The following is a 23,630-nucleotide window of genomic DNA, read 5'->3' on the forward strand; positions in this document are numbered from 1 at the left end:
TCCCATTAATCATCTCACGACCCCTCAGATTTATCTGCTGACCCTTTGGAGGGGCCCGACCCCTAGGTTGGGAACCACTGGACTAAACTAGCAAACTGTATATAAAGTAGTTGAAACTAGCTCCACCTCCAGTAGCTACAACAGTAACATGCTGCTCTAACACTGATGCTTCACTATTAATAATCTAATGATGTCATATATAATAATATATCAGTCAGAGGGACCAAACCACTACTTTTACTGCAATACTTTAACTACATCAAGCTCATAATACTTATGTACTTTTACTGCAATACTTTAACTACATCAAGTTCATAATACTTATGAACTTATGTACTTTTTACATTGCTGTACTGGTACTTTTACCAAAGTAAAGTATCAGAGTACTTCTTCCACCACTGACTAACACAGATCAGAAGCGTTGTAGACATTTGTTAAGAATTTTTTGTTTTTACACACGTACATTACGTCATGACGTCACTAGGTGGCGGCAGAACAGAGAACACAACGTTTTTGAATCCACACAGCGGTTTGACGTTTGGTCTGTATCAGTTTATCAAGTGTTCGGGTGTGTTTGTGTTTCAGCGGGTAAAGCGCGGAGCAGCCGTCCGTTCATCACGGCGAAACAACCGTTAAAGACTTGGCCGTGATAATCACCGTACTCACCTGCTTTTTCTCTACTTAATTTTTAACCGGTAAGCTAACGTCCAGCGTTAAGCTTGTGTGTGCGGCGTTACCATGGTGACGCTCCGCGCTCGAGGCAAAGGGGACGCGGACCACAGCGGCGGACCGCCGCCGCAGCAGCAACAGAGGCCGGCCAGGAGCTCCGAGTCCCCGCCCCTGGACCCTCCAGCGACCCGGAGCAGAGGCACCGTGACCCGGCTGGAGGCACCCGGACTGTCCAATGTGAGTCTGTCCGCCTGTGTAAGCAGCAGAGTGGGCTTTTCTAACCAGGCTACCCGGCATCATTTGAGTTTTAGTTCGCTTCTGTATTAACTGTCTGCGATGGTGGAAAGTAACTATGTACATTTACTTAAGTACCTAAGTACAAATCTGAGGTATTTGTACTTTTCTTGAGTATTTCCATTTTATGCTGCTCTGTACTTTCACTTCACTACATTTCAGAGGGAAATATGGTACTTTTTAGTCCACTAGTTACTTTTCAGATAAGATTTTACGTAAAATAATGTATTTTAATATTCCAACTGTTGTTTTTAGTCGTCTGCTTTTTCTTTTTCAATCTCTCATGCACTTTTAGCTGCATTACTGTGGGAATGGTGCTATATAAATAAAGTATATCATTATTATTATTATTATCATTATTATTATTATTATTTAAAAAAAACATATGCTACACTATGTAATATGATGCAATACCATTACTAGAAATCTACCCAAAGTATTTAAAACTGGCTTCACACTGATGAACTACAACATTAAAATGCTCCTACATGTATTTGATAGTGATAAAAACAAACAATATAATATACTACAATAATGTAAAAGAAGTCTGAGAATACCTCTATATAGGAACAATATTCCTCTTGTAATGGAATATTTTTAGACTAATTATTATTATTATTGTTATTATTATTATTATTATTATTATTATTAATAATAATAATAATAATAATAATAATAATAATGATAATAACAATAATAACACACAACACAACATAATTTAACAATAATACTAATACTAAATTTTACAAAAACAAGACAAAACAAATGTATTTTAAATTTCTATGTAAAACACTTTGGTCAACAGTTGTTGCTGTATAAATTAATTGACTTTACATATACAGTATAAGTGTTGTAGTGAAGTGTTAATAAAAGTATTGATGATAGTTGTAGTAGTGGAAATATGCCAAAGGGAGAAGCATTAACATTATCTGTACTTCTGGCTTACAGCTTTCTAGGGCTGCGACTAATCCATTCATTGTCAAATGTCAGAAAATGGTGAAAAATGACGATAATTGTTTCTCAAAGCCCAAGATGACGACCTCAAATGTCTTGTTTTATACCGACCAACAGTCCACAACACAAAGATATTCATTTTACTGTCATAGAGGACTAAAGAAACCAGAAGCTATTCACATTTTAGAGCAATTTTTCTTAAAAAATGACTCACAACAATTAATCGATTATCAAAATAGATGGTTACTAATTTTCTGTCAACTTACTAATCAATTAATAGAATAATTGTTGCAGCTCTGAAAAAAAGTTGGCTATCATGATGTTGTACAGTTAAAATGTCAGGTTTCTGTGACAAATGAAACCAACATAAATAATGTTGTAATAATAAAAACAGTTTCCACCTGCAATGTGAAATTAAAACATATAAAAGTAGAAAAAAATAAAAAAATAAAACCTATAATCTGGTTGCATAAGTGTGCACGGCACATTTTGATTTTATTACATTACATTATACATGATAGACAATATTTTCCTCGCAAAAAAAAAAAAAGTCGTTGATCATTGTGACAGTGACTTCTTGTTAGTTACAGTTCACCAGTTGCTGAAATGTTTGTCTTATTTCTCAGGGATTTAATGCTGAAGATGATGACGAGAATCACGTCGATTCAGAAACACACGAGGATGACGATCGGAAACCAGCGAGAAGCGTCATCAGGTCTGATCAAAATGTTCTGTGCTGAAGTGATTAGTCTGTTAATTTTCTTAACACAGTTCTTTAGCAAAAGACTTGACAGAAAAATTGGCGCCGTAAAAAGTAAAACCAGATATATGAAATAAAAATAATAGATTAAATGATATAATAATGTCCAGGAGATATCAAGTCATACAAGTTAATGAAAAGACAGTTTTAAAAGGTGCCTGTTACTTTTTACCTTTAACCCTTTGAACGTTTTCTCACACTGAGGTTTGTTTTGTGTTTATAGGAAAATTCCGTGGCTTCGAAAAAACGCAGGTAAGGACAGTGACGTTAACCACGACAGGAAGCTTTGAACTCTTCACAAAAAAAAAACTTCACAGGAATGCAGCTGCGCTTCACTCACACGACGCTTTTGAAGTGCTGGCGCTTGGATTGAGTCTTTGATATCTTAGAGGCAAAACAGACCGGCTGCAAAGATTTAAAATACATTTAAATAAGCAACTGTTGCCAAATCAACTTAAAAGGTGATGATGTGTCAATAATGTGTTCACAGTTTGTTTCACGCTGCCCTTAAAGAGACAAAAACTCTTTCATGATGGTGAAAATGCTTTTTGTGAGGATTTAGCAACCTGACAGGAGTACAGTCGGGGGGGGATCACTGATTTATTGTCACAAAGAAACGATCAGTTGGATCAGAAAGTTCAGTTCCTTTATGAAACCATAAGAACATGTTTGAGTGTGTGTGTGTGTGTGTGTGTGTACTCAGGTGGTAGGAGGAGCGCGCTGAGGAGAAGCACCAGGCCGACCAAACGGACCAGCAGATATCAGGCCGCCAACATGTTTGACGGCATCGGCGTCAAGTAAGTCAGCAGCTCTCAGCACTGCGTCTTGTTTTTTTCACACCAACTGTCCAAAAGAAAAGCAGCAAATCGTCACATATGAGAAGCTGGAACCAAAAAAAATATTTGGTGTTTATGCTTAAAAAAATGACTGAAATGATTATTCAATTATCAAATAGTCGCTCATTGATTTTCTGTCGATCGATTAATCGTCGCAGCTCTAGCGGACCTGTACTGTGGTACTTCTGTTTGCACTGATTGATTCTGGCACCGTCATTTACTGTCTGTTATTTGTGTTATCAGTGGGGCTGCAACTATCTATTAGTTTCAATGATCATGGATTTATCTACAGATTATTTCCTTGATTAATTGATTAATTGCTTGGTCTATAAAATGTAAGAAAATAGTGAAAAATGTCCATCAGCTTCACGGTGACGTCTTCAAATGTTCAGATTGTTCAGATTAGTTTACAATGATATAAAACACAGAAAAGTAGAAAATCTTCATGTTGGAGAAGCTGGAATGATGAGTAGTTGGCATTTTTTCTTTAAAAAAGAACTTTATTGACTAATTGGTTAATTGAAACCAATCAGCTATCTTCTTTCCTGCATTAAGGCAAATATATACCTTGTATGGACGTGATAATAGAGTTGACTGAATCTGAATGATAAGTGTTCACTTCTTCACTGTTGTTTCTGCAGCGCGGCCAGGTCGGTCATAAAGACGATGGACAACATGAAGAACAAGAGGCGGCTCAGTAACAACAAAGAAGGAGTGAGTGGTGCAGTCACCCACCTGAGATATATCTGTCCTGGCAGCGAACATCCATCTGCGTTATCACGGCTCAATCTGTGTCTGACTTATTTATTCCTGTTAAAGCTGCTCCCGTATGTGATCAGGAAACTCACTGTGTTTATAGTTTGTGGACAAATGTGTCCCCACATGTGCACACACTCTAGTATAGTAACTATCTAATCTACTCTGGATGATCCTCAGACCTCACTGTCAACAGCTTTCATGAGGACTATTATCTCATTAGGAAGGAGTTCCAGTGAAAATAGCTATTGTTAAAGTCAGTAAATTATCCAGAGTACCTCTGTGTGCAGTGTTCAGTATAAGTTACTTATTTAGTTTGATCTTTCTGTTTGTTTTAATCCAATGTATGAGGTGTATGTTTGTTTTTTCCATTTTAAAGCAGGTTCTCTGCAGGTTTTGAAAAATTTGAAAAAGCATTTAACTTCCTTAAAAAGGCTTCAGAAGATATTTAAACATTTAAATTTTTTTTAATTAACAATATAAAAGGTTAAAAAAAGGTGTCGGGAGACGACAGCTGATTTTGCTGCAAGAAGCTGTTAAATCCTTTTTTTTGTGGAGTTTCAGTGCATCAGACCTGCAGCAAACACACTGACACTACTGCAGCTCCAGTAGCAGGAAGCTCATCCACTCACAGTAGACGGACAAAAACTGACATAAATGAATTTTGTCATCGGTTAATCTATTTTCTCCTGCTCTTCTGGGTCCAAGTCGCACTAATTAAATGAATTATATCATTAGGAACTATTAGGAATTGGTTTTATATAATGCAGGGACATAATATATATTTATCATCCATATTGTCCGTCATACTGTCACTTCTTACAGAGCCCTGCAGAAACCCTGCGAAAGAGAACCACGCCCTGTAAACAAAAGTCACATGACTTGGAAGTGGCTTTTTTTATTGGACAATTCTGATAAAATGTCATCTGGAGGGAGTTTGAACGGCCTGATGCCAGTCACATGATTTAGCAGAATGAAAAGTTCGCTGAATGTGCAGCTGCTTCAGTTTTGAGCTCGGCTGCGTCCAACATCACTCCCTCGTTCCCTCACTCTGTTTACTATATCATAGATGCTTAATAGTTTACTTCATAATGAGCAGGAAATTTGGATGTCAGACTTCAGACACTCACATAAAATGACGGAAGGTAAACATAGTGCACTATAAAGTAAATAGGAAGTGATTTCGGACACAGGCCTTGTGTTTATATTTGGTTTAAAACTGCAGCTAAAAGCATGTGCAGACACTCTGTCAGTCAGTGGGCGCCACCTCTCTTATCAGATGGTTGTGAGGGCGGTGCACCCAGCTGCGCCCTGCCCCCCCTCCCTCTGCTCGCCGGTCATGGGGAGTGGGCGACGCGGGCTATTCTCTATCAGCCACCACCATATTGGAAGGCAGCCGAAAGAAGAGAAGCACCAGCCCTTGTTTTTTTGTGTTTGTTGACAGAAACAAGGACTGATGTAGTTCAGGTCTGTTGGTCTTGAAGTGGTTTATCTCCAGTCAAACGTCTTTATCATTCTGATTTAACTGAGCAGAAATGGTCCCAGTGAGAAAATGTGTAGGATTTACATTTGTCTACCAGGAATGTGACTTTCAAGTAAATTATGTCACAATTTTCATCACATTGGAAACTAAAAGGCTGAGATGAAGGCAGTCAGGCTGGTTGGTTCAGTAACTTTGGTTTAGTTGGGTGTGTGGAGAGAATTGACTTCAGGGGCCACTAGTAGAGAATAAGTACTGCGTTCTTACCTCATGTTTATGTCACAGTAAACTTTGAGACCTGCTGTAATTTAGAAAACCAGTAACAAGAAAAACAGTTGTTGTTGAAATGTATCTGGACTTCATTCTACCTCAGTTGATCTCCATACACACACGCTTCAGCTCATCTTTTAGAATACGTCTAGACACTGGACTAGACGTGCACAAGCTCATAAATGATAAAAGAAGTAAATGTGTTGTTCAATCCAGCAAATTTAGTGTCATTTAACCTGCTTCAAACAAAGTAAAACACAATATTAAAGTGGCTATAATCAATATGTTTATAATAATGTCTGAGCTGTCAGTGTGTAATGTGTTGGTTGTGGCTCGTAGTGATGAACCTACAGAGAATTATCAGTGACTCTGCAGCTCCTCTCGGCTTTACAGAGCTTTATAATGAGTTTCAGCTCATTGTTTAACTGCAACTTTACTGTTTCAGTTCACTCTCAGCGTCTCATAGCGTCGTCTTCGGCTGCAGCAGGCAGCTGTTTTCAGACAAAAAGCTCTAAAAACCCAATGTAGCCCAAAAAAATCTGCATGTTTAAGCCTGAAATGTGCAGGATATAAATATTCTGAAGCATATTTGGACATATTTAGTAAAAAAAAGCAAAATGTGGTCATGATTTAAAAGTGCCAATTGCTATGTTTAAGAGCCCAACAAATATGGCCACTTCTACATGGCACAATCAAGCTGGAGGTAACGCTGCCTGGGATCGATCTCCGAGTCTCTGCGATAGAAGTTGTTTGGCTTTGAATTTCTGACGGTGTTTTTGTGTTTGATGACACGGCAGAAGATCTACTCCAAAGCCCAGAGGAGGAGGACACCAGTGCCACGGCAGAGAGAGCTCAACGACAGCGACGAGGAAAACGGTTTGTACAAACATCTAGGAAGACACAGTAAGAGAGAGAAGTAAGAAGATAAATAGAGTTTATAGGAGAAGAGAAGGTCTGAAAAGCTTGTTTTTGCCTTTTCTGGTATTTTCAGGTGCGGCCGATGACGAGGACAGCAGACAGGAAGTGGCTGCCGACGAGGACAGCAACTGCAGCGTCAACCAGAACTTTGACGCCAAACTGAGCCGAGCCTCGTCGCTCTACCAGGGACCCAGCAGCGGTCAGTCACCGATCACCACCCATTACTCAATCAAATCACAACTAAAACCAGTGATCACAGAACACTTAACATAAAGGTAAATGCTGCTTCTGCTCCTCTTTGTCACCAGTGGAAGTAACATAAAAGACAATTAATTCCCAACTATTTTGATGACTGTTTTGAGTCATTTTTTTGAGAAAAAACGCTAAAATTAGTCCACCATGACAATAAACTGAATATCTTTGGGTTTTGGACTGTTGGTCGGGACGAAACAAAACATTCGAGGACGTCGTCTTGGACTTTGGGAAACAATGATGGACATTTTCACCTTTTTCTGAAATTTTAAAGACCAAACAACTAATTAATTAAACGAGACAATAATTGACAGATTAATCAATAATTAAAACAATCGTTAGTTTCAGCACTGGCTCTGCCAAACAACAGTATGCAGGCCGATGGTCACAGATTTCCAACCAACTCGCCACACAGAGCGTCAAGATTTGAAAACCTTGAATGACGTTCAATGGCAGCACTTTCTAACTTACTGCTAAAGACTTTTTTCATTAATTATTCCTACAGTTTCTGTCCATGGAAACTACATTCTGGATACAGTCAGACAACTGAACCACTCAGATAATCGTTAGAGAAAAACTTTCACCATAAATAAGAAAGGAAGACCAACAATAAAGGGGCATCCCGGTGGCCTCGTGGTCGAAGGTGCGCACCATGTAACCGCAACGTCCCTGATTCGACGTCCACACTTTCACTACGCAATCATCACAACATGACTCCCTTCATCGGACATGAACATGTTGTTGGACATGCATCTGTAGAGCAGAATCATCCAGTATAAATATTATTTCCCTGAGGTTACAGCACTCTAATAATATCACTGTTTAACGTGTCAAACACATGTTGGGTAAAGAAAAATAAGCACTAAGTCTAAGACCAGGTAACTGTAAACTTCCAGTTTATTCATTTTTACCTTGTTTAGACCACTAGTCCAACAACAACAGGTCGTGATGTTTTCTCTGGTGTTGTTTAGAGTTCCCGAAAGGAACCTTACGGATCGGCGCCTCTGGACCAAACACGACCCGCAGAGGAGCCTACAGGTCAGACCGTTGAAGGAAAACTCACAACTTTTCTCTTTTATTTGGATAAAAGGAGGATGATGAATGATACTTTCTCATCTGTGGCCTAACAGGGACGCTGCGTTAAATAACCTTCAAGGGTCTTGTTCATATTTAGTCCCTTAGTTTACTTTTGAATTACTGTTGCCATACTGTTATTTCTACTGTCTAACAGATGACTTTCAGTTCAATCTTATTTTTGTCTTTAGCTTTGAAATTGGGAAATACAGACAGAAAACCATTATTGATTTGCAGCAGACTCTAATTTAACTAAAAAACACCAAAGTACACATTTGTGTTGTTAATGTCTGAAGTGTAAAATATTGATCTGGTGTTTCTCTTGTTTGGTGTTTATGTAACTTTTATTGTGTCCAAAACTTTACCACCATTTCCTCCAGGACACAAACACACATCCTTTAAATCTCTCTCACTCACTTTTCATTTGTTTTCGTTTTGTCCTCCAGACCAACTAAGAGAGTGTGGTCGAATCAGTCTGATGAAGACAACGACTCTGACGACGAAGACCAAAACGACGGGAAAGTCCCCGACAGGTCAGTAGGAGGACGATGGAGGGACAATGGGCTGAAACTAAAGATTATTTTCATTATCAATTAATCTGCCAACTTTCTGGATAAATTGATTAATTGGTTTGCCAATTAAATGTCAGAAATTAGTGAAAAATGCTGTTATAATTTCTTGGAGCTCATGGTGATGTCGCCTGATCAACAAAATCCAAAAAAAATTCAGTTTCCTATCATGTTTGACACAGAAAACCTTCAAATTCTTACATCTGAGAAGCCAAAACTAGCAAATGTTTCTCATTTTTGCTTAAAAAATCAAAATAGTCACTGATTTATTTTCTGACTAATCAATGAATCAACTAGTTGTTGCAGCTGTACTGTAAAACCTGCTGGCTGTTCTGGAGGTGTTGTCACGTTTCTCCTAAAATATCAAACAAAATCAGGTTCTGAACAAATCTGAAGAGAGAAATAAGCCATGCAGCTGAAGAAATCTTTAAGACTGAGTTTCTCAGGAAGCGACACACATCTGGACAGGCTGAACCGATTCTCGTTGAATTTTCTCCATATTTAAGCTCAGCGTTGTTGACGACGTTGTTGTTTTTGTTTTTCCTCCCAGCTGTCGCCCGCTCGGCCTGCGTACAGACGATCTTCTGGGGAACCGCAGAGAGAAAATGAACGCAGGAGCAGGCCTGGCAGACATCGATCCCATGGCCATCGACCAGTCTGTGAGTTTAGTTGCGTCGTCTGTTGCGCGGAAACCGTCTCACATTGTTACGATTTAGAGGGAAATCTGCCGGATCGTCTCATCCCGCCTTTTTCATCCCTCCTCAGGTGGGTTTCGACAGCATCGGAGGTCTGTCGGGTCACATCTCAGCTCTGAAGGAGATGGTCGTCTTCCCGCTTCTCTACCCCGAAGTCTTTGACAACTTCAAGATCCAGCCTCCCAGGTAACACACACACACACACACACACACACACACACACACACACACACACACACACACACACACAGGATTCAAATATTAGTTATTTACATTATTTTACACTCATGGATAGGGAAAACACCGCCGTTAAACATTGAAGAGACAGTACTATAATATGTCAACAGCCCATGTGACTGTCTGATGATAAATTTATGGTGATTGTCGAACTTTTTGCTGTGATTTTTAAAAGGTTAAGATGTTCCCTAATGTAACAACAAAAATCAGCGGAACTTTAATTGTAATTATCTAGAAAAAATAATTGAATTTTCTTCTTCTGTCTCTCCAGAGGTTGTCTGTTTTACGGTCCTCCCGGGACGGGGAAAACGCTGGTTGCCCGGGCGCTGGCCAACGAGTGTAGCCATGGCAACAGGAAGGTGGCTTTCTTCATGAGGAAGGGAGCCGACTGCCTCAGCAAGTGGGTGGGCGAGTCGGAGCGGCAGCTGCGGCTGCTGTTTGAGCAGGTAACACTCAGTCCTACGCTGCCCCCTGCTGGCTGACTGCAGACTCTATCATTTATCATTCTAGAGTTGAAGCACTCTATAGTTTAGAACTTTTTACAGTGTAACTTCTGTTTTTATCCCAGCAGTTTTAAATATTATGTAGTTTTAATAAATAAATAAATTCTTTTATTTATTACTTTATCAGCTTTTCAGAATGTCAGTAATTATTCAGTCATTTAAATACACATTTTAAGGGCAGGTTCACAGTTTTTTATAGCTGTCTTAAACCAGCAGTCAGGTGTCCATATGAACAGTGAAAGAGGTTTTCCTCGCTGTAATCATTCCTCCTGTTCATACTGGATATTAAAAGATCCTTCAAATGTGCTTTCAGTGGAAGTGATGGAGGCCAAAATCCACAGTGTGTCCACACAGTCATTTAAAAGTCTCTGTGAAGCTGATATTCAGCTTCAGCAGTCTGAGTTAATCATATCAAGTGGATATCTGAGACATTTACAGTTTTTTTAGCATCAAATTCCCTCTTTGTGTTTCCTCGGACAGTGTTTCCCTGTTGAGCTGCAGGTGGAAGTATAGTAACAAAAAGAGGGACTTTGGCACTAAAAAGACTGTAACGTTGAAAGATATCTACTTGATTTGACTCATTTGGACGCTGAAGCTTCATATTAGCTTCAGATAAACTTTTAAATACATGTTTGCACAGAAGGAGGACTGTGGATTTTGTAAGGTCATTATGAAGGGATCTTCTAATGGACAGTATGAAGGGTTAGGGTTAGAGGACTGATTACAACAAGAAAAACATGTTTCATTGGTCATTTGGTCTCTTGACTCCCGTCCTATTAAACTGTAGAATTAATTTTCTGTCTCTGGTAACATTATTTATTAAAGTCAGTGTTATATTTCGTCCAGTGGTTGAGTGTGTGTTGGTGTGTGTGTCGTCCTCAGGCGTATCACATGCGTCCGTCCATCATCTTCTTTGACGAGATTGACGGCCTGGCTCCGGTCCGGTCCAGCAGACAGGACCAGATACACAGGTCAGAACCAGTGACACAAACTGTCTGCAGTCGTTAAAGGTTTTAACTCTCAGGTACATGTGGATGAATAAACTGCAGCGACGATTAAACTCTCTGTCCTGCAGCTCCATCGTGTCGACGCTCCTGGCTCTGATGGACGGGTTGGACAGTCGAGGTGAAGTCGTGGTGATCGGAGCGACTAACCGGCTGGACTCCATCGACCCGGCGCTGCGGCGGCCCGGACGCTTCGACAGGGAGTTCCTCTTCGGCCTGCCAGACAGAGAGGTGACGCTTTCTCTCATGTTTTCTGTTTAATTGAGCTTTTTTATACTTGTGATTTATAATTATTATTATTATTACTATTATTAACATTTTACATCTTTTTACATTTACATATTTCCTGACTATGAATCTGTTTACCGTTGTGATTAAATGTTATTTGATTAACTGACTGTTTTCGATCTGTGTGTGTTTCAGTCCCGTAAAGAGATTCTGAAGATCCACACCAGGCAGTGGAAACCTCCTCCAGCTGAAGATTTCCTGGATGAACTTGCTGAGAGATGTGTTGGTAAGAAAGACAGCAGAGGTGTTAAATCAGTCCAGACAATTAAGCTTTATTCTAACCTGGATGATAAACTGTGGATTTAATGTACTTCTGTACTTTTTTTTAAAATTAAAGTCACATTTTCTTCATACATCTTTGAGAAGAAGGATGCTCTACTGTTTGTCAAAAATATATTATCTTTTTGCTCTAAATATTTTAACGGAACAGATCAAATGTCTTCTGTCCTAAATAATCAATTATATAATAATACAAAGCCACAGAGCAGCAACTGCATAAAATACTGATTAGTATCATTTATATTATAAGATATATAAAATTACTGTAGTATTCCTTTTGTGTCCTTACAGGAGGATTGTTGTGCCAGAAAATATAGTAGAAACATATTAAGAGCTGTAAGTTTTATTGGGTATAATGTATTCAATCTCAACTGCAGCATTGACCTTTGACCTTTAAAATAGAGCAGCTCTGTCCTGCAAAGACACAGAATAATCCATATAGATTAAGAGTTAGAGTTAGTTAAACTAGGGCTGCAACTAACGGTTCTTTTCTTTTCCTTTTTTAATCTGCCGATTATTTTCCAGATTAATTGATTGTTTTGTCTTTAATATGTCAGAAAATAGTGGAAATGCCGGTTATAATGTCAAACAGCCCAAGTTAACGTATTCAGTTTATTTTCATTTATACTAAAGAAAAGCATAAAATCCTGACACATAAGAAGCTGGAAACTGAATAAAATGATTCATCGATAGTCAAAATAGTCGATCGCTGAACCAACCTCAAGAGTTGGACCTGTGCAGGTCAATTGAATTTGTTTGCTATGTAACTTCCTGAATCTGCCGTCCGTCTCCTAGGTTACTGTGGCGCTGACATCAGGGCGGTGTGCACCGAGGCGGCGCTGTGCGCTCTGCGGCGCCGCTACCCGCAGATCTACGGCACCTCCCAGAAGCTCCTGCTGGACGTCTCCTCCATCGCCGTCAGCAGCTGCGACTTTGTTGCGGCCATGAAGAAGATGTCGCCGGCCTCGCAGCGCTCCGCCGCCTCGCCCGCCAAACCCCTGTCACCCGTGGTTCACCCGCTGCTGGGCGCCGCCCTGCACGACATCCTGGAGGCCCTGCAGAGGCTGTTCCCCCACGCTGAGCAGGGGATGAAGAGGAGGAGGGAGCCAGGTGGGTCAGACGGCAGGTAGACTGGAGGCTGGAGAAGCTCCCGCTCTCTTCCTGATCCAAACATTATCATTTTATTCTGCTTTACATCAGATCTGACCTCCGGTATCCTTGACGACGGCCTGATGTACGGTGGAGACGACGGTTTGAGTACCTCCAGCATCTCCGCGCCCTCCACCTCCAAGAGCAGGAACTTCCTGCACTTTGCCAGGTGAGTCCGATCAACATTTCATTAAAACCTGGACCAGCAGTTCGTTATTAAATCAGAAAACATGAACAAAATGAAAATACTCTCATCAGATTTGATATTTTAAGTGAATTAGTGACATGAACTATAAAAATGTGAGAACATCTCTTTAACCTGATGCTCAGTTACACCTTTTATCTGATAACAAACTGTTCATTTTGTCAATAAAGCAATTTAATGTATTTACTGTTACTTTTCTATAAGCTCAACAGTGTAATCTTATGCAAAAAAAGGAAGTAATTTTCACTGAAATTTACTATATTCATTTATATATGTATTTATTTTACTTAATATTTAAGAATTTGCTGTGAAACTAGTTATTTCTGGCTTTGGCCTCACGACGGCTCATTTGAGCTGAAATAAACGAGTCAGTTTTAATTTTTCACACTGAATTTAAAAATGTGTGTTGCTACAGCTGAGTGTCTCTCCCATACCTTTTCATTTGCTCCTTTATGTCTCTTTTCCTCTCTTCTTAATCTCCTCTCCACGTTCTTTCCTCCCCTCTTCTTCTCTTGCTCGATCTCCTCTCATCACATTGCTCATCACTCCCTCTCTCTCTCTCTCTCTCCTGCAGGAGCGCAGTCAAGCAGCCGACGTCTTACCGTCCCAGGATGCTCCTGGCAGGTTGCCCCGGCGCCGGTCAGACCTCCCACCTGGCCCCGGCGGTGCTGCACACCCTGGAGCGTTTCACCGTCCACAGCCTGGACTCTGCCGTGCTGTTCGGAGTCAGCAGCACCTCCCCGGAGGAAGCCTGCGCCCAGGTGTCTCTTGAGAAATAAAACACTGACACTAATTCCACAATTGTTGAGCGCCTGTTGTCGGACAGGAGGCTTGTTAGTTCTGATAAGATTGAAAAGATCGATGGTGAGTAGAGGTGAAACGAAATGAAACACCGCAGGATGTAGATTAGTTTTAAAATTCGTGTTTCACTCAGTAAAAATTCAGTCTTGTTGTGACTTCCTGTCTTTACTCTGAGTATCTGCTGAACAAATGGAGTAAAATCAGGTTCAGCAAGGTTGAACATCTCCATAAAAATGATTAAAACTGCAGTGACATCTAGTGGTGATGACAGGCAACTGCAGTCTGCATGTATGATGTGATCCTTAAAAACAATATTTTGCAACCTTTGCATCAAAGAACAATACCAAATATAAAAAAACTGTTTTAGAAAAGGGACCAACGTGCAGAACTCTGTCGAGACATTCACGACTCTGAAAGGCTGAAAAAATGACAACAGAGTCGGTGTTCAGACGGTTCACGGAAGGTAACGTCCTCCTCTGTCCCGTCAGGTGTTCTGCGAGGCTAAGCGGACGTCTCCCAGCATCCTCTACGTCCCCCACATCCAGCAGTGGTGGGAGGCGGCGGGGCCGGCGCTGAGGGCGTCCTTCCTCAGCCTGCTCACCAGCATCCCTTCCTTCTCCCCCATCCTCCTCCTCGCCACCTGCAGCGTCCCCCTTCAACAGCTGGATGCAGAGGTGAGTTTGTGTTATATACCGTACGTTGGTTTCTGTTAATCAAGGGTGGAGCTCCTGAAACACTGTGAAATTGAGATGTTCACTTATCCAAAAAAAAAAAAGAAGCTGACTCTGAGGAAGTCAGGGAATATGAGTCAGGAATGATGCATTATGCAGTTAAAGCCTTTTTCCTCTCATATATTTTGCATCAGTCGGTAGTTTTCAGCTGTTTTTAAAAACTCCAAACTGGAATAAAAAATCTTACGGCTGCTCTTCTGCTTGTTTCTGTCCTCAGATTCAGTCTCTGTTTCGGGAGGAGTACGGGGAGGTTTACACCGTCAGTGTTCCCACCCGTAAGGAGAGGACCAACTTCTTTCAGGACCTCATTCTGAACCAGGCAGCCGAAGCTCCACCCCCCAAAAAAACTGCACGTAAGTGTGCGCGGAGGAGAGTGTGTTTGTTGAGTACAAATCCTGAGTTTGGTGTTTCTTTTTTCACCTTTCCCCCGATGATCCGCACACAGATCCTTCCTGTCAGCCTGAAAATTAAACCAACCAACTTTCTAATCCAAGGGCATAAGAAGGTGTGTGTGAACTTTTTCACGGGTACCATCTATTAATCCCTCCTCCTCGTTCCCTCTCAGTGACTCAGGCCGTGGAGATCCTTCCCCTGGCTCCCCCGCCTCCTCCCCGCCAGCTGTCGGAGCAGGAGCGCCTCCGTTTGGAGGATCAGGAGGAGGACGTGCTGCGGGAGCTCCGCCTCTTCCTGCGTAACGTCACCGAGCGCCTCTCTCTGGACCGCCGCTTCAGGGCCTTCACCAAGCCAGTCGACATAGAGGAGGTGTGTGTAGGGTTCATAAAGCCGAACGAATTTGCTTCTTTCGGTTTGTTTAGTGAGAGCGAGAGAAGAATAGATACCAGAAATAAAAAAGATGTTGTTGACGACGGCCTTGTAAAACTCTGTAGATGCTAAATATATTAAAAGACGCATAATGCTGTAAGTGCAAGGAAACAGATTTCAAAGGATACGTTTTCCAGGAACGTCTAGTTTAACATCTAATGTTAAACAGAAAATTAAATCAATGTTCTAGATGAAAGAAAAGATCAAAGATTGTTCAAACATTGATTTTAAAGAGTTTTAGATACGTAAGCAGTCGTACTTTCTGTATATCTGTGATTTTTAACACTCCCTCTCCGTCTTAACTCCTCCAGGTCCCGGACTACCTGATGGTGATCAAGAAGCCGATGGATCTGTCCACGCTGCTGACCAACATCGACGAGCACAAGTACGTCACCGTCGGCGAATTCATGTCAGACGCCGACCTCATCTGGCGGAACGCCCTCGAGTACAACCCAGACAGCGACCCCATGGGTGAGAGACGAGCTCCAACAGCAGTTTACACTATATCAAAGAGAACTAAATACAAGAGAAATGGCCAAACATTACTCTATTTTAAAACTTTAAAAGCCGAACTTTGTGCTTTTCTAAAAGTATAAATTAACTGATTAACTGATTGATTATTTTACTCTATTATGATGTAAAGTATGATGTCATTTTCTGGTGCCAGCTTCTCAAACGTGAGGATTTGCACATTTTCTCTGTTTTGTATAATTGGGTTTTAGACTGTTGGACATTTAAAGACAAGAACTTAGACTCTGGGAAATTGTGACGGACATGTTTAACTATTTTGTTATCAAAAATAAAAAACGATGGATTGATCAATAATTAATCTTTACTTACAGCCCTACATTATGCAAAATACAAAAATAAAGTAAAAAAATGGATTTCTTATAGAACCAGAATCAGTTTAATACTTACAGTAATGTTTATGATGAATATACTGTAAATGTTAAATTTTATATAGAAAGAAGCTGTAACCTTAAAGTTTGTGTAACTGTGTGTGTGTGTGTGTGTGTGTGTGTGTGTCAGACCGTCACATCCGTCATCGAGCGTGTGCGCTGAAGGACACGGTTCGCGCCATCATCAGAGACGAGCTGGACGAAGACTTTGCGAGAGTCTGCGAGGAGATCAAAGAGACGCGCATCAAGAGAGGTGAGACTTCCTCAAACTGCTGCTTCTTGTTTTTACCAGAAACTATGATGAAGTCGTCGTTTTTAAACCGTGCAGCACCGACAGCGTTCATGCAAATTTGTCTCAGCCGTACAACTGAGTGAATACTTCACCGTGGAAAAGAACAGCATCTAAATTCCTAAAATATAACCTCATGCAAGAACATTTCAGCGTTCGTACCCTAAATCTCTCTGACTCTAGCATAATCGACGCACCTAAAATGTCCATATAAGGCGAGGGAACACTTTGACATGAAGTTAGCTGCTAAAAAACGTCTTTCTAAAGTAAAACGCTCCATGACTGATATGAGAAGTGGTCATGTGACTGTCACAGAGATATTAGAGGAGAGAATATTACAGCCTGCAGTAGGTGATGTTACACTGTCAGCTGCAACACAACATGATGCTGCACAGAGACACCGAGGCAGCTGTTAACAACCACTGAACTGCTGCTGCACCAAAATATGCCAGTAAAATCATGAAGATTGAAGCAAAACAATTCTTAAGTCAAACAAATGTTATTCCGCCTTTGGAGAAAATCTCTTTATGACTCATAAGACAGGTCTGAACCGCTCGTACGATCTTTGTACCTCAGAGAAAAATCAAACCACAGGAAAACTGGTGAATGCGACAAGTTGTCTTAAATCATTCGTACGTGTATGAAGCCCTTCACTTTTATTTTGCTGGCAGCTTCTTCCTGCGGGACAGACCCAGAGGAGACCAGCGGCGTCTACAGCTCCACTTTCAGCAGGAACAGCCCTCGACCTCCTCGTAAGTCCACCATGAAGCTCCTGATTCATACTGAACATACTGTGTGTTTGTTTACTGAAGAGGAACAACTGTTATTATTGACCTCTGCTGGTGAGATATAGAAACTACAACAATGATTAAGTCATCACACACACACTCACACACACACACACACTTCTTATTGCTTATTGCTCGTTAATTTGCTTTTTCAGATGTTTCATTATAGAATACATGTACTGTAAATGTATAACTCCTCCTAATGTAAAGACTTTAAGATAATAGCTTCATATGTTTTAAAATCAGAAACACAGAGGTTGTATTTTCCCTGGAAGTTTGTTATCCTTTAAAGTTACACATAGCAGGTTTTTTAGACTCTTTAACTATTTTCAGGCCAAGAAAAATATGAAATAAATATTGAAAATGCAAAGATTAAACACTTTAAGCTCACCAGAGTTAAATTCAGGCAGCAAACTTTCAGACCAACATGTAGGGAAACTCTGGGACATGCAATAGTTTTTAAATTAACAAAAAAATGATGTGCTTTAAAGGCTAAAATCGGGAACAAAAGTATCCTGTATGCAGCAAACACCATGTTTGCCTGCAAGATGTGCAGAGGTGTGTATCCACCGTATACCTGCACATTGATTGTGATACTTTTAGCAACGTAATCAAATGTGAGTGAAGACAAAGTTCACTAGTTTGTTTTTATGCATTCCTATCTATTTATTTGTAATGTGTAATGTCTGTACTACGCACTTGAAAAGCATACTGAGACACTTTAAACAAACCTACTCAGTCACTTTGAAATAACGCCGATGTATGCTGAGGTAAAGCGACATCGACAGGAAGCTGCAGAGTCTCATTTAACCATCAAAGCCTCAGAGTGAAAGAGCAGACGAGGAGAGCAGGAGGCAGTTTTAACAGCAGCGCTGACAGGAAGGAGAAAAGATGATGAGAGATGAGACTACAGATGAAATGGAAAAATCAAGAGAGGAAGACGAGGAGATCAAGTGAAGAGGAGTGGAGAGGTTTGATTGATCTCATCATCCTCCCGGCCGTCTGTCTCTGCTCTGTCTAATGACCTTCACTCTTCTGTCTCTCTCCCCCGCCCTCCCCCCACACTTCCCTCTTGTTTTTCTCTCCAGCTCGTAAGAAAAAGAAGTACAAAAAGCCCCGAAAATCCAAGTGGAGCACCGGCGTCATTAAGAAAACCAAGAAAAAGAAACAACCCGTCCCCGTCTCGTCTTCCTCTTCTTCCACGTCCAGCAGGGGCGTCTCTGAGTGTGAGGAGAACGGAGTCGTCGTAACCAAAGCGGTGAACGGCTTTTCTCTTCTGAGCTCATGCACCACGTCAGAGAGCAGCGACGGCGAGCACGGCCACCTAACGGGCACCATGAACGGGCACCATGAAGACATCCCCGACGTCACAGGAACCCACAACGGAGTCCTGATGAACGGGTACCACCATCCTGACCCACGTGACCTGCAGACAGCCGACAGAGTCCCCACGAGGAGCTCGGATCTCAGGCGTCCGACTCGGACCTCAAAGGCTCCCCCCGTCCCAAAGATGATGGTGAACGGGGTTTGTTTGAGCAAATTAGGTCTGTATGCCTCACAAAAAAAACCTCTAACCCTGCTCTGCTAACCGGTCTTCACTGGACTACGCTGCTGCAGCTTCCAAACAACGCGCATGAGAAGTGTGTCAAACAGTTAAGACTCCTTCTTCTTCTTCTGCTTCTGCCGCTGCTGAACAAGCTTCAACAGGCCAAAGCTTCAGACTCAAAGGCTCCGCAGAACTCTGGGCAGCAAGCCAGGCTGACACAAGCTGAGCTGAGAGCAGACCGTCTCTGCTTATCAGAGGAAGTTAATCTTATCAAAGTCGTACTCTTAAAGAAAGGTAGAGTTAACGTGCTTCACAAGGAGAGTAATGAGTCTACATGCTGTATGATGATCTCGTTTCCAAAAACACTATACGTCCCTTTTAGAAATGATGACATCAAATCAGTTATTAAAGGATAGATTCCCGGTGAAAGAGAATATTTGAGCGTTGTACAGTTACAAGAGGGATTTGTTTGTTTCCCTGTTGAGCTGCAGGTGGAAGTATAGTAACAAAAAGAGGGACTTTGGCACTAAAAAGACTGTAACGTTGAGAGATATCTACTTGATTTGACTCATTTGGACGCTGAAGCTTCATATTAGCTTCAGATAAACTTTTAAATACATTTTTGCACAGAAGGTTGACTGTGGATTTTGTCCTCCATCACTTCCATTGTAAGGTCATTATGAAGGGATCTTCTAATGGTCAGTATGAACAGGAGGAATGATTACAGCAAGAAAAAACAGGTTTCAATGTTCATTTGGGCTCCTGACTGTTGTTTTAAGACAGACTTCAAAAATTAAGAATCCTTTAAAATCCATGATTTCTTCTCATCTTGGCACATTTATCTCTTTTGTGACATCACACGCACACTCATATTTGACTCAGCATTGAGTTCTACAAACAGATCAGTCCGGTAGTAAAATCAAACTCATTCAGCTCTGCGTTCTCAGTAGTTCTCTGTAGGTCTGACCTGGAGAAAGTCATGCTTTCATATCCTCCCGCCTTGAAAACTGCAGCTCTTTATAATTTCATCACTCAGTCAGGCATCACTCAGTCTTCTTTATCCCGTCTCCAACTAGTTCAGAATTCTGTTGCAAGAGTTTTAACAAAGTCAAAAACACGGAGATGACATAACTCCCTCTCTCACCTCCCTACACCAGCTCCCTGTTAACTAGAATAAATCCTGCTTACATTACAGATCACATATCCCCATATCACACAGTCAGAGACCTGAGACCGGACCAAAGACTTTGGTCTTTCCTGAGATCCAGAAGTAAGAGTTACAGAGGCAGAGCCTTCTCTATAGCTGCCTCAAAACTGTGTTGTGTGTAAATTGCAGTAGTGGAGGAAGTACTCAGATCCTTTACTGCAGTATAAATACTAATACAGCAATGTTACAAGTAAAAGTCCAGCATGAAAAATCCTACTACAGTAACAGTACATAAGTATTATGAGCTTGATGTAGTTAAAGTATTGCAGTAAAAGTACATAAGTATTATGAGCTTGATGTAGTTAAAGTATTGCAGTAAAAGTAGTGGTTTGCTCCCTCTCCCCTGCACACTGCTTTTTGTAAGATGTTAAAAGCCAAAAAGGTTGGAAACCACTGGTTTCATCTTTAACAATGTGTTGTATTTTAAAAGCTTGTTATATTATCCATTGTGTCAAATCTTCATCTGAAAAGTAACTAAAGCTGTCAAATAAATGTAGTGGAGTAGAAAGTACAATATTTCCCTCTGAAATGTAGTGGAGTGGAAGTATAAAGTAGCATCACATGGAAATACTCAAGTAAAGTACAAGTATCTCAAAATTGTACTTAAGTACAGTACTTGAGTAAAAGTACGTAGTTACTTTCCATCACTGGTAAGTTATATTCAAATAAAGTTGAGTTGCTGTACAGGTAGAAAGACGGAGAGTGATTCAACCTAAGCTGAAAAGTTGACCAATCCTTTTGGAAGGTTGATCAACCCTGGCAGGGTACTGAACCTTCCTCCTCCTCTTCTTCTTCTTCTTCTTCCTCAGAGAGACGTAACAAGAATGAGACGAGAGCCAACGAGGCCGGCTCGGACCAGCCGCAGGTGTTCGATAGGAGCAGATCTGTGGAGATCCTCGACGAGGAAACAACGCCGCTCGTAGTCGATCACCAAAAACTGAGGGTGAGTCGACCCGGGTGAACGATCATCTACCACACTTCTTTACAATCACAGTCAGATGTTTCTTCCTCTACATGATGCAGTGGTCACATTAGTAGTTTTAGTAGCAGTGTTAGCAGCATGGTGGTAGAACTAATGGTTTGATTAGTAATCAGAAGAATGATTATTGTCGTTAATGAAGTGTTTGTGTGTTTTTCAGGACCTTCTGAGTCGAGCCGTGGCCAAGACGGATCGAGCTGAGGTGGAGCCGCTGGAGAAGCTTTACGCTGTGCTGGCTCAGTGCATCTACAGACACCGCGGCAACTACAACAAGACGGAGCTCATCCAGGTACACTGAGACGACCAGTGGCCCCATCCACAAAACTGATGTGCATCCATCAATACAGGCAGACTGAATTGGTGTCTGTAGGGGAGGTGGAGTGATTTGAACATTACCTGCTGGTCAGTGGTTTTAATCCAGCGTGTGTGTGTGGGTCATTTTTCACCACTACTCCAGTAATAATTACAGCTGCAATGACTGCTAACGCCAACATATTTGGGAACCAATATGACAACAGAAAAAGCTCATCAAATGGGCTGTTGTAATGTCATCTACAGGTAGGTACGGCTCTTCTCTTCCAGACCCATTTTTTGCCAATATTTGTTCACATTTTGGCAAATCGTCTCCATTAAAAGTCGGCTGAATCAGCTGTTAGCAGCTCCTGTTTGCAGTGTAACATGGATGTACAGACAACCACCATCACTGGATTACTTTGATACTGAAGAAAACTTAAAAATGTGATGATTCTCGGCAAGTTCTGCAGCCTCTTTTTTTCTAAATTAAATAACAGAGGTTTATTGGCGATGGACACAGATAGACATCAACATGTGTTTCATTTCTGTGTGTTCAGATTTAACTGAGTTACGACTCTGAGAAGACGTTTTTACTCTTCACCTCACGCGGTATCTTTGCCTCACCTTCAACTCTCTGGCGCCTCCGTGAGGAAGCTTTTGGCGTTGTCCTTCTTAATGACCATGTAACCATTTACTCATGGTTGACATCACAGAGAATATTTAATTCTCCTCCTCCCCCTGTGATGTTCATCCTGTCTGAATGAGGTTTTAAACAAGTTCAGGTTTGGTACAAATAGTTTTAGCCTTTCGAAAAAACACCTTTTCAGTTTCACACCTGTCAGCTGTTCAGACTGGTGTGTTCCCAGTGCAGCTCAGCGTATTTGTGTCACTTCGAAAAACACCAGTAGAAGTGGCAGTTATTCTTTCTGAAATGACAGAAGTGAACAAAGCAAACCAGAAGATGTTTCTGTCTTTATGAACCTCTTGGCTTTGCACATAAATCTGTAAGCAGCTTGTGTTTGACATTTAGTTGTGAAATGTGTGAAAACATAATCCGTGCTGCTCTGGCTAAAAGTATTCTGTCAGTATTTCTCTCTCCTTGTATTGAGTTGCTGCAGCTGTCCGTTCACTTTTAATTTTTTGTGTTTTTGTTTCCAGGAAATGAGGAAAGAAATCGACAGCTTCTCCTGATCTCTCATACCAGGTCTCTTTGAATAAAACCTCAGTGCATTCCAACACCAAGTTGTTTACTCTTCATTTTGTTTTTTACATTTTGATACGTTCATAAAACACGTCAAGTATCAGAAATACCTCAGTATTTATTATGTCAGATGTTATTTTTAATATTAGAGTATTTATTAATGTGACCAGCTTATTAAAGAGTAATATTTATGACCATGCAGTATTTGTTTAATTCAGCTTTATCATGAAGTAAACTTGAATAAAAGTGTTATTGAGTCTTAAATATAATCATCGTCTGTGTGTTTTGTGTTCAGCAAAAAATGGAAGTGCTGCAGGTGTTTATTTATGGAATTTCTAAAGTAAAATTCAGCACCTACACACTCACACCTAAATCCACCTAAACATCTGAAAATCACCTGACCAATCGTCTTATGGTATTCATAAGTTTAGATAGCTTTTAGTGTAGAAAAAGCAAAGTTGCAAGATTGAGAACATGTATTACATTTGGAATGTTTTATATCAATTTAGTCTGGAAGTTTTTAATTTTTAGAATATAAAATGTGAAGGCTCTGATAACTGCTCAGCCTGATGTGAAATCTAGATGTAGTATATGCAGTGTATATGACAGTCGATAAATGACAGGAAATTGAAGTACAGAAGTGCCCAAAATATGTTTTTAAACTATGTCACCATGTCCAACAAAGAGTAGTGACAAGTCTATTTTCAACTGTAAAATGTCCTCAGTACATTTTGCAATTGCTACAGAGGACATATTCTGCTTTTTTTGGTTTTCTGTCATTTATATACTGTTATGATGTCAGATATTAAACATGTTGTCAAAGTTCCAAAACTTGAGGTGAGCGTATGTAGAAATGCTGCCTGCAAGTCAATACTCAGGGC

General features: G+C 40.7%; 1 protein-coding gene across 2 annotated transcripts; it reads left to right on the forward strand.

Annotated features, from left to right (window-relative positions):
- Positions 1-483: 483 nt before the first annotated feature.
- LOC122970318 (ATPase family AAA domain-containing protein 2-like) lies at positions 484-22,786 on the forward strand. Of its 2 annotated transcripts, XM_044336449.1 has the most exons (27): positions 485-906; positions 2,544-2,632; positions 2,901-2,929; positions 3,381-3,474; positions 4,155-4,227; positions 6,817-6,895; positions 7,011-7,136; positions 8,161-8,227; positions 8,710-8,796; positions 9,383-9,491; positions 9,598-9,713; positions 10,036-10,210; positions 11,150-11,238; positions 11,343-11,502; positions 11,695-11,785; positions 12,634-12,948; positions 13,039-13,156; positions 13,767-13,953; positions 14,482-14,667; positions 14,942-15,077; positions 15,290-15,486; positions 15,858-16,017; positions 16,576-16,698; positions 17,406-17,486; positions 21,085-21,218; positions 21,415-21,543; positions 22,707-22,786. In XM_044336449.1, exons 1-27 carry the CDS (start codon positions 739-741, stop codon positions 22,737-22,739), a joined length of 3,351 nt encoding a protein of 1,116 aa, XP_044192384.1. In that variant the 5' UTR covers positions 485-738; the 3' UTR covers positions 22,740-22,786. The 2 variants fall into 2 exon arrangements, with proteins under 2 accessions (XP_044192383.1, XP_044192384.1); XM_044336448.1 differs by lacking the exons at positions 21,085-21,218; positions 21,415-21,543; positions 22,707-22,786 and adding an exon at positions 18,611-19,191 and having other exon boundaries at positions 484-906.
- The last annotated feature ends 844 nt before the right edge of the window (positions 22,787-23,630 follow it).

Source organism: Thunnus albacares, chromosome 19 (genome assembly GCF_914725855.1).
Source record: "Thunnus albacares chromosome 19, fThuAlb1.1, whole genome shotgun sequence".
In the NCBI taxonomy this organism is placed as follows: Eukaryota; Metazoa; Chordata; class Actinopteri; order Scombriformes; family Scombridae; genus Thunnus; species Thunnus albacares.

Excerpts from the sequence above, each read along its gene's own strand:
- LOC122970318 (XM_044336448.1), top strand. The coding sequence starts at position 739 with ATGGTGACGCTCCGCGCTCGAGGCAAAGGGGACGCGGACCACAGCGGC. Across the intron at positions 11,503-11,694 it reads TCGGCCTGCCAGACAGAGAG|TCCCGTAAAGAGATTCTGAA; the intron begins GTGACGCTTTCT and ends TGTGTGTTTCAG. Across the intron at positions 14,668-14,941 it reads TTCAACAGCTGGATGCAGAG|ATTCAGTCTCTGTTTCGGGA; the intron begins GTGAGTTTGTGT and ends TTCTGTCCTCAG.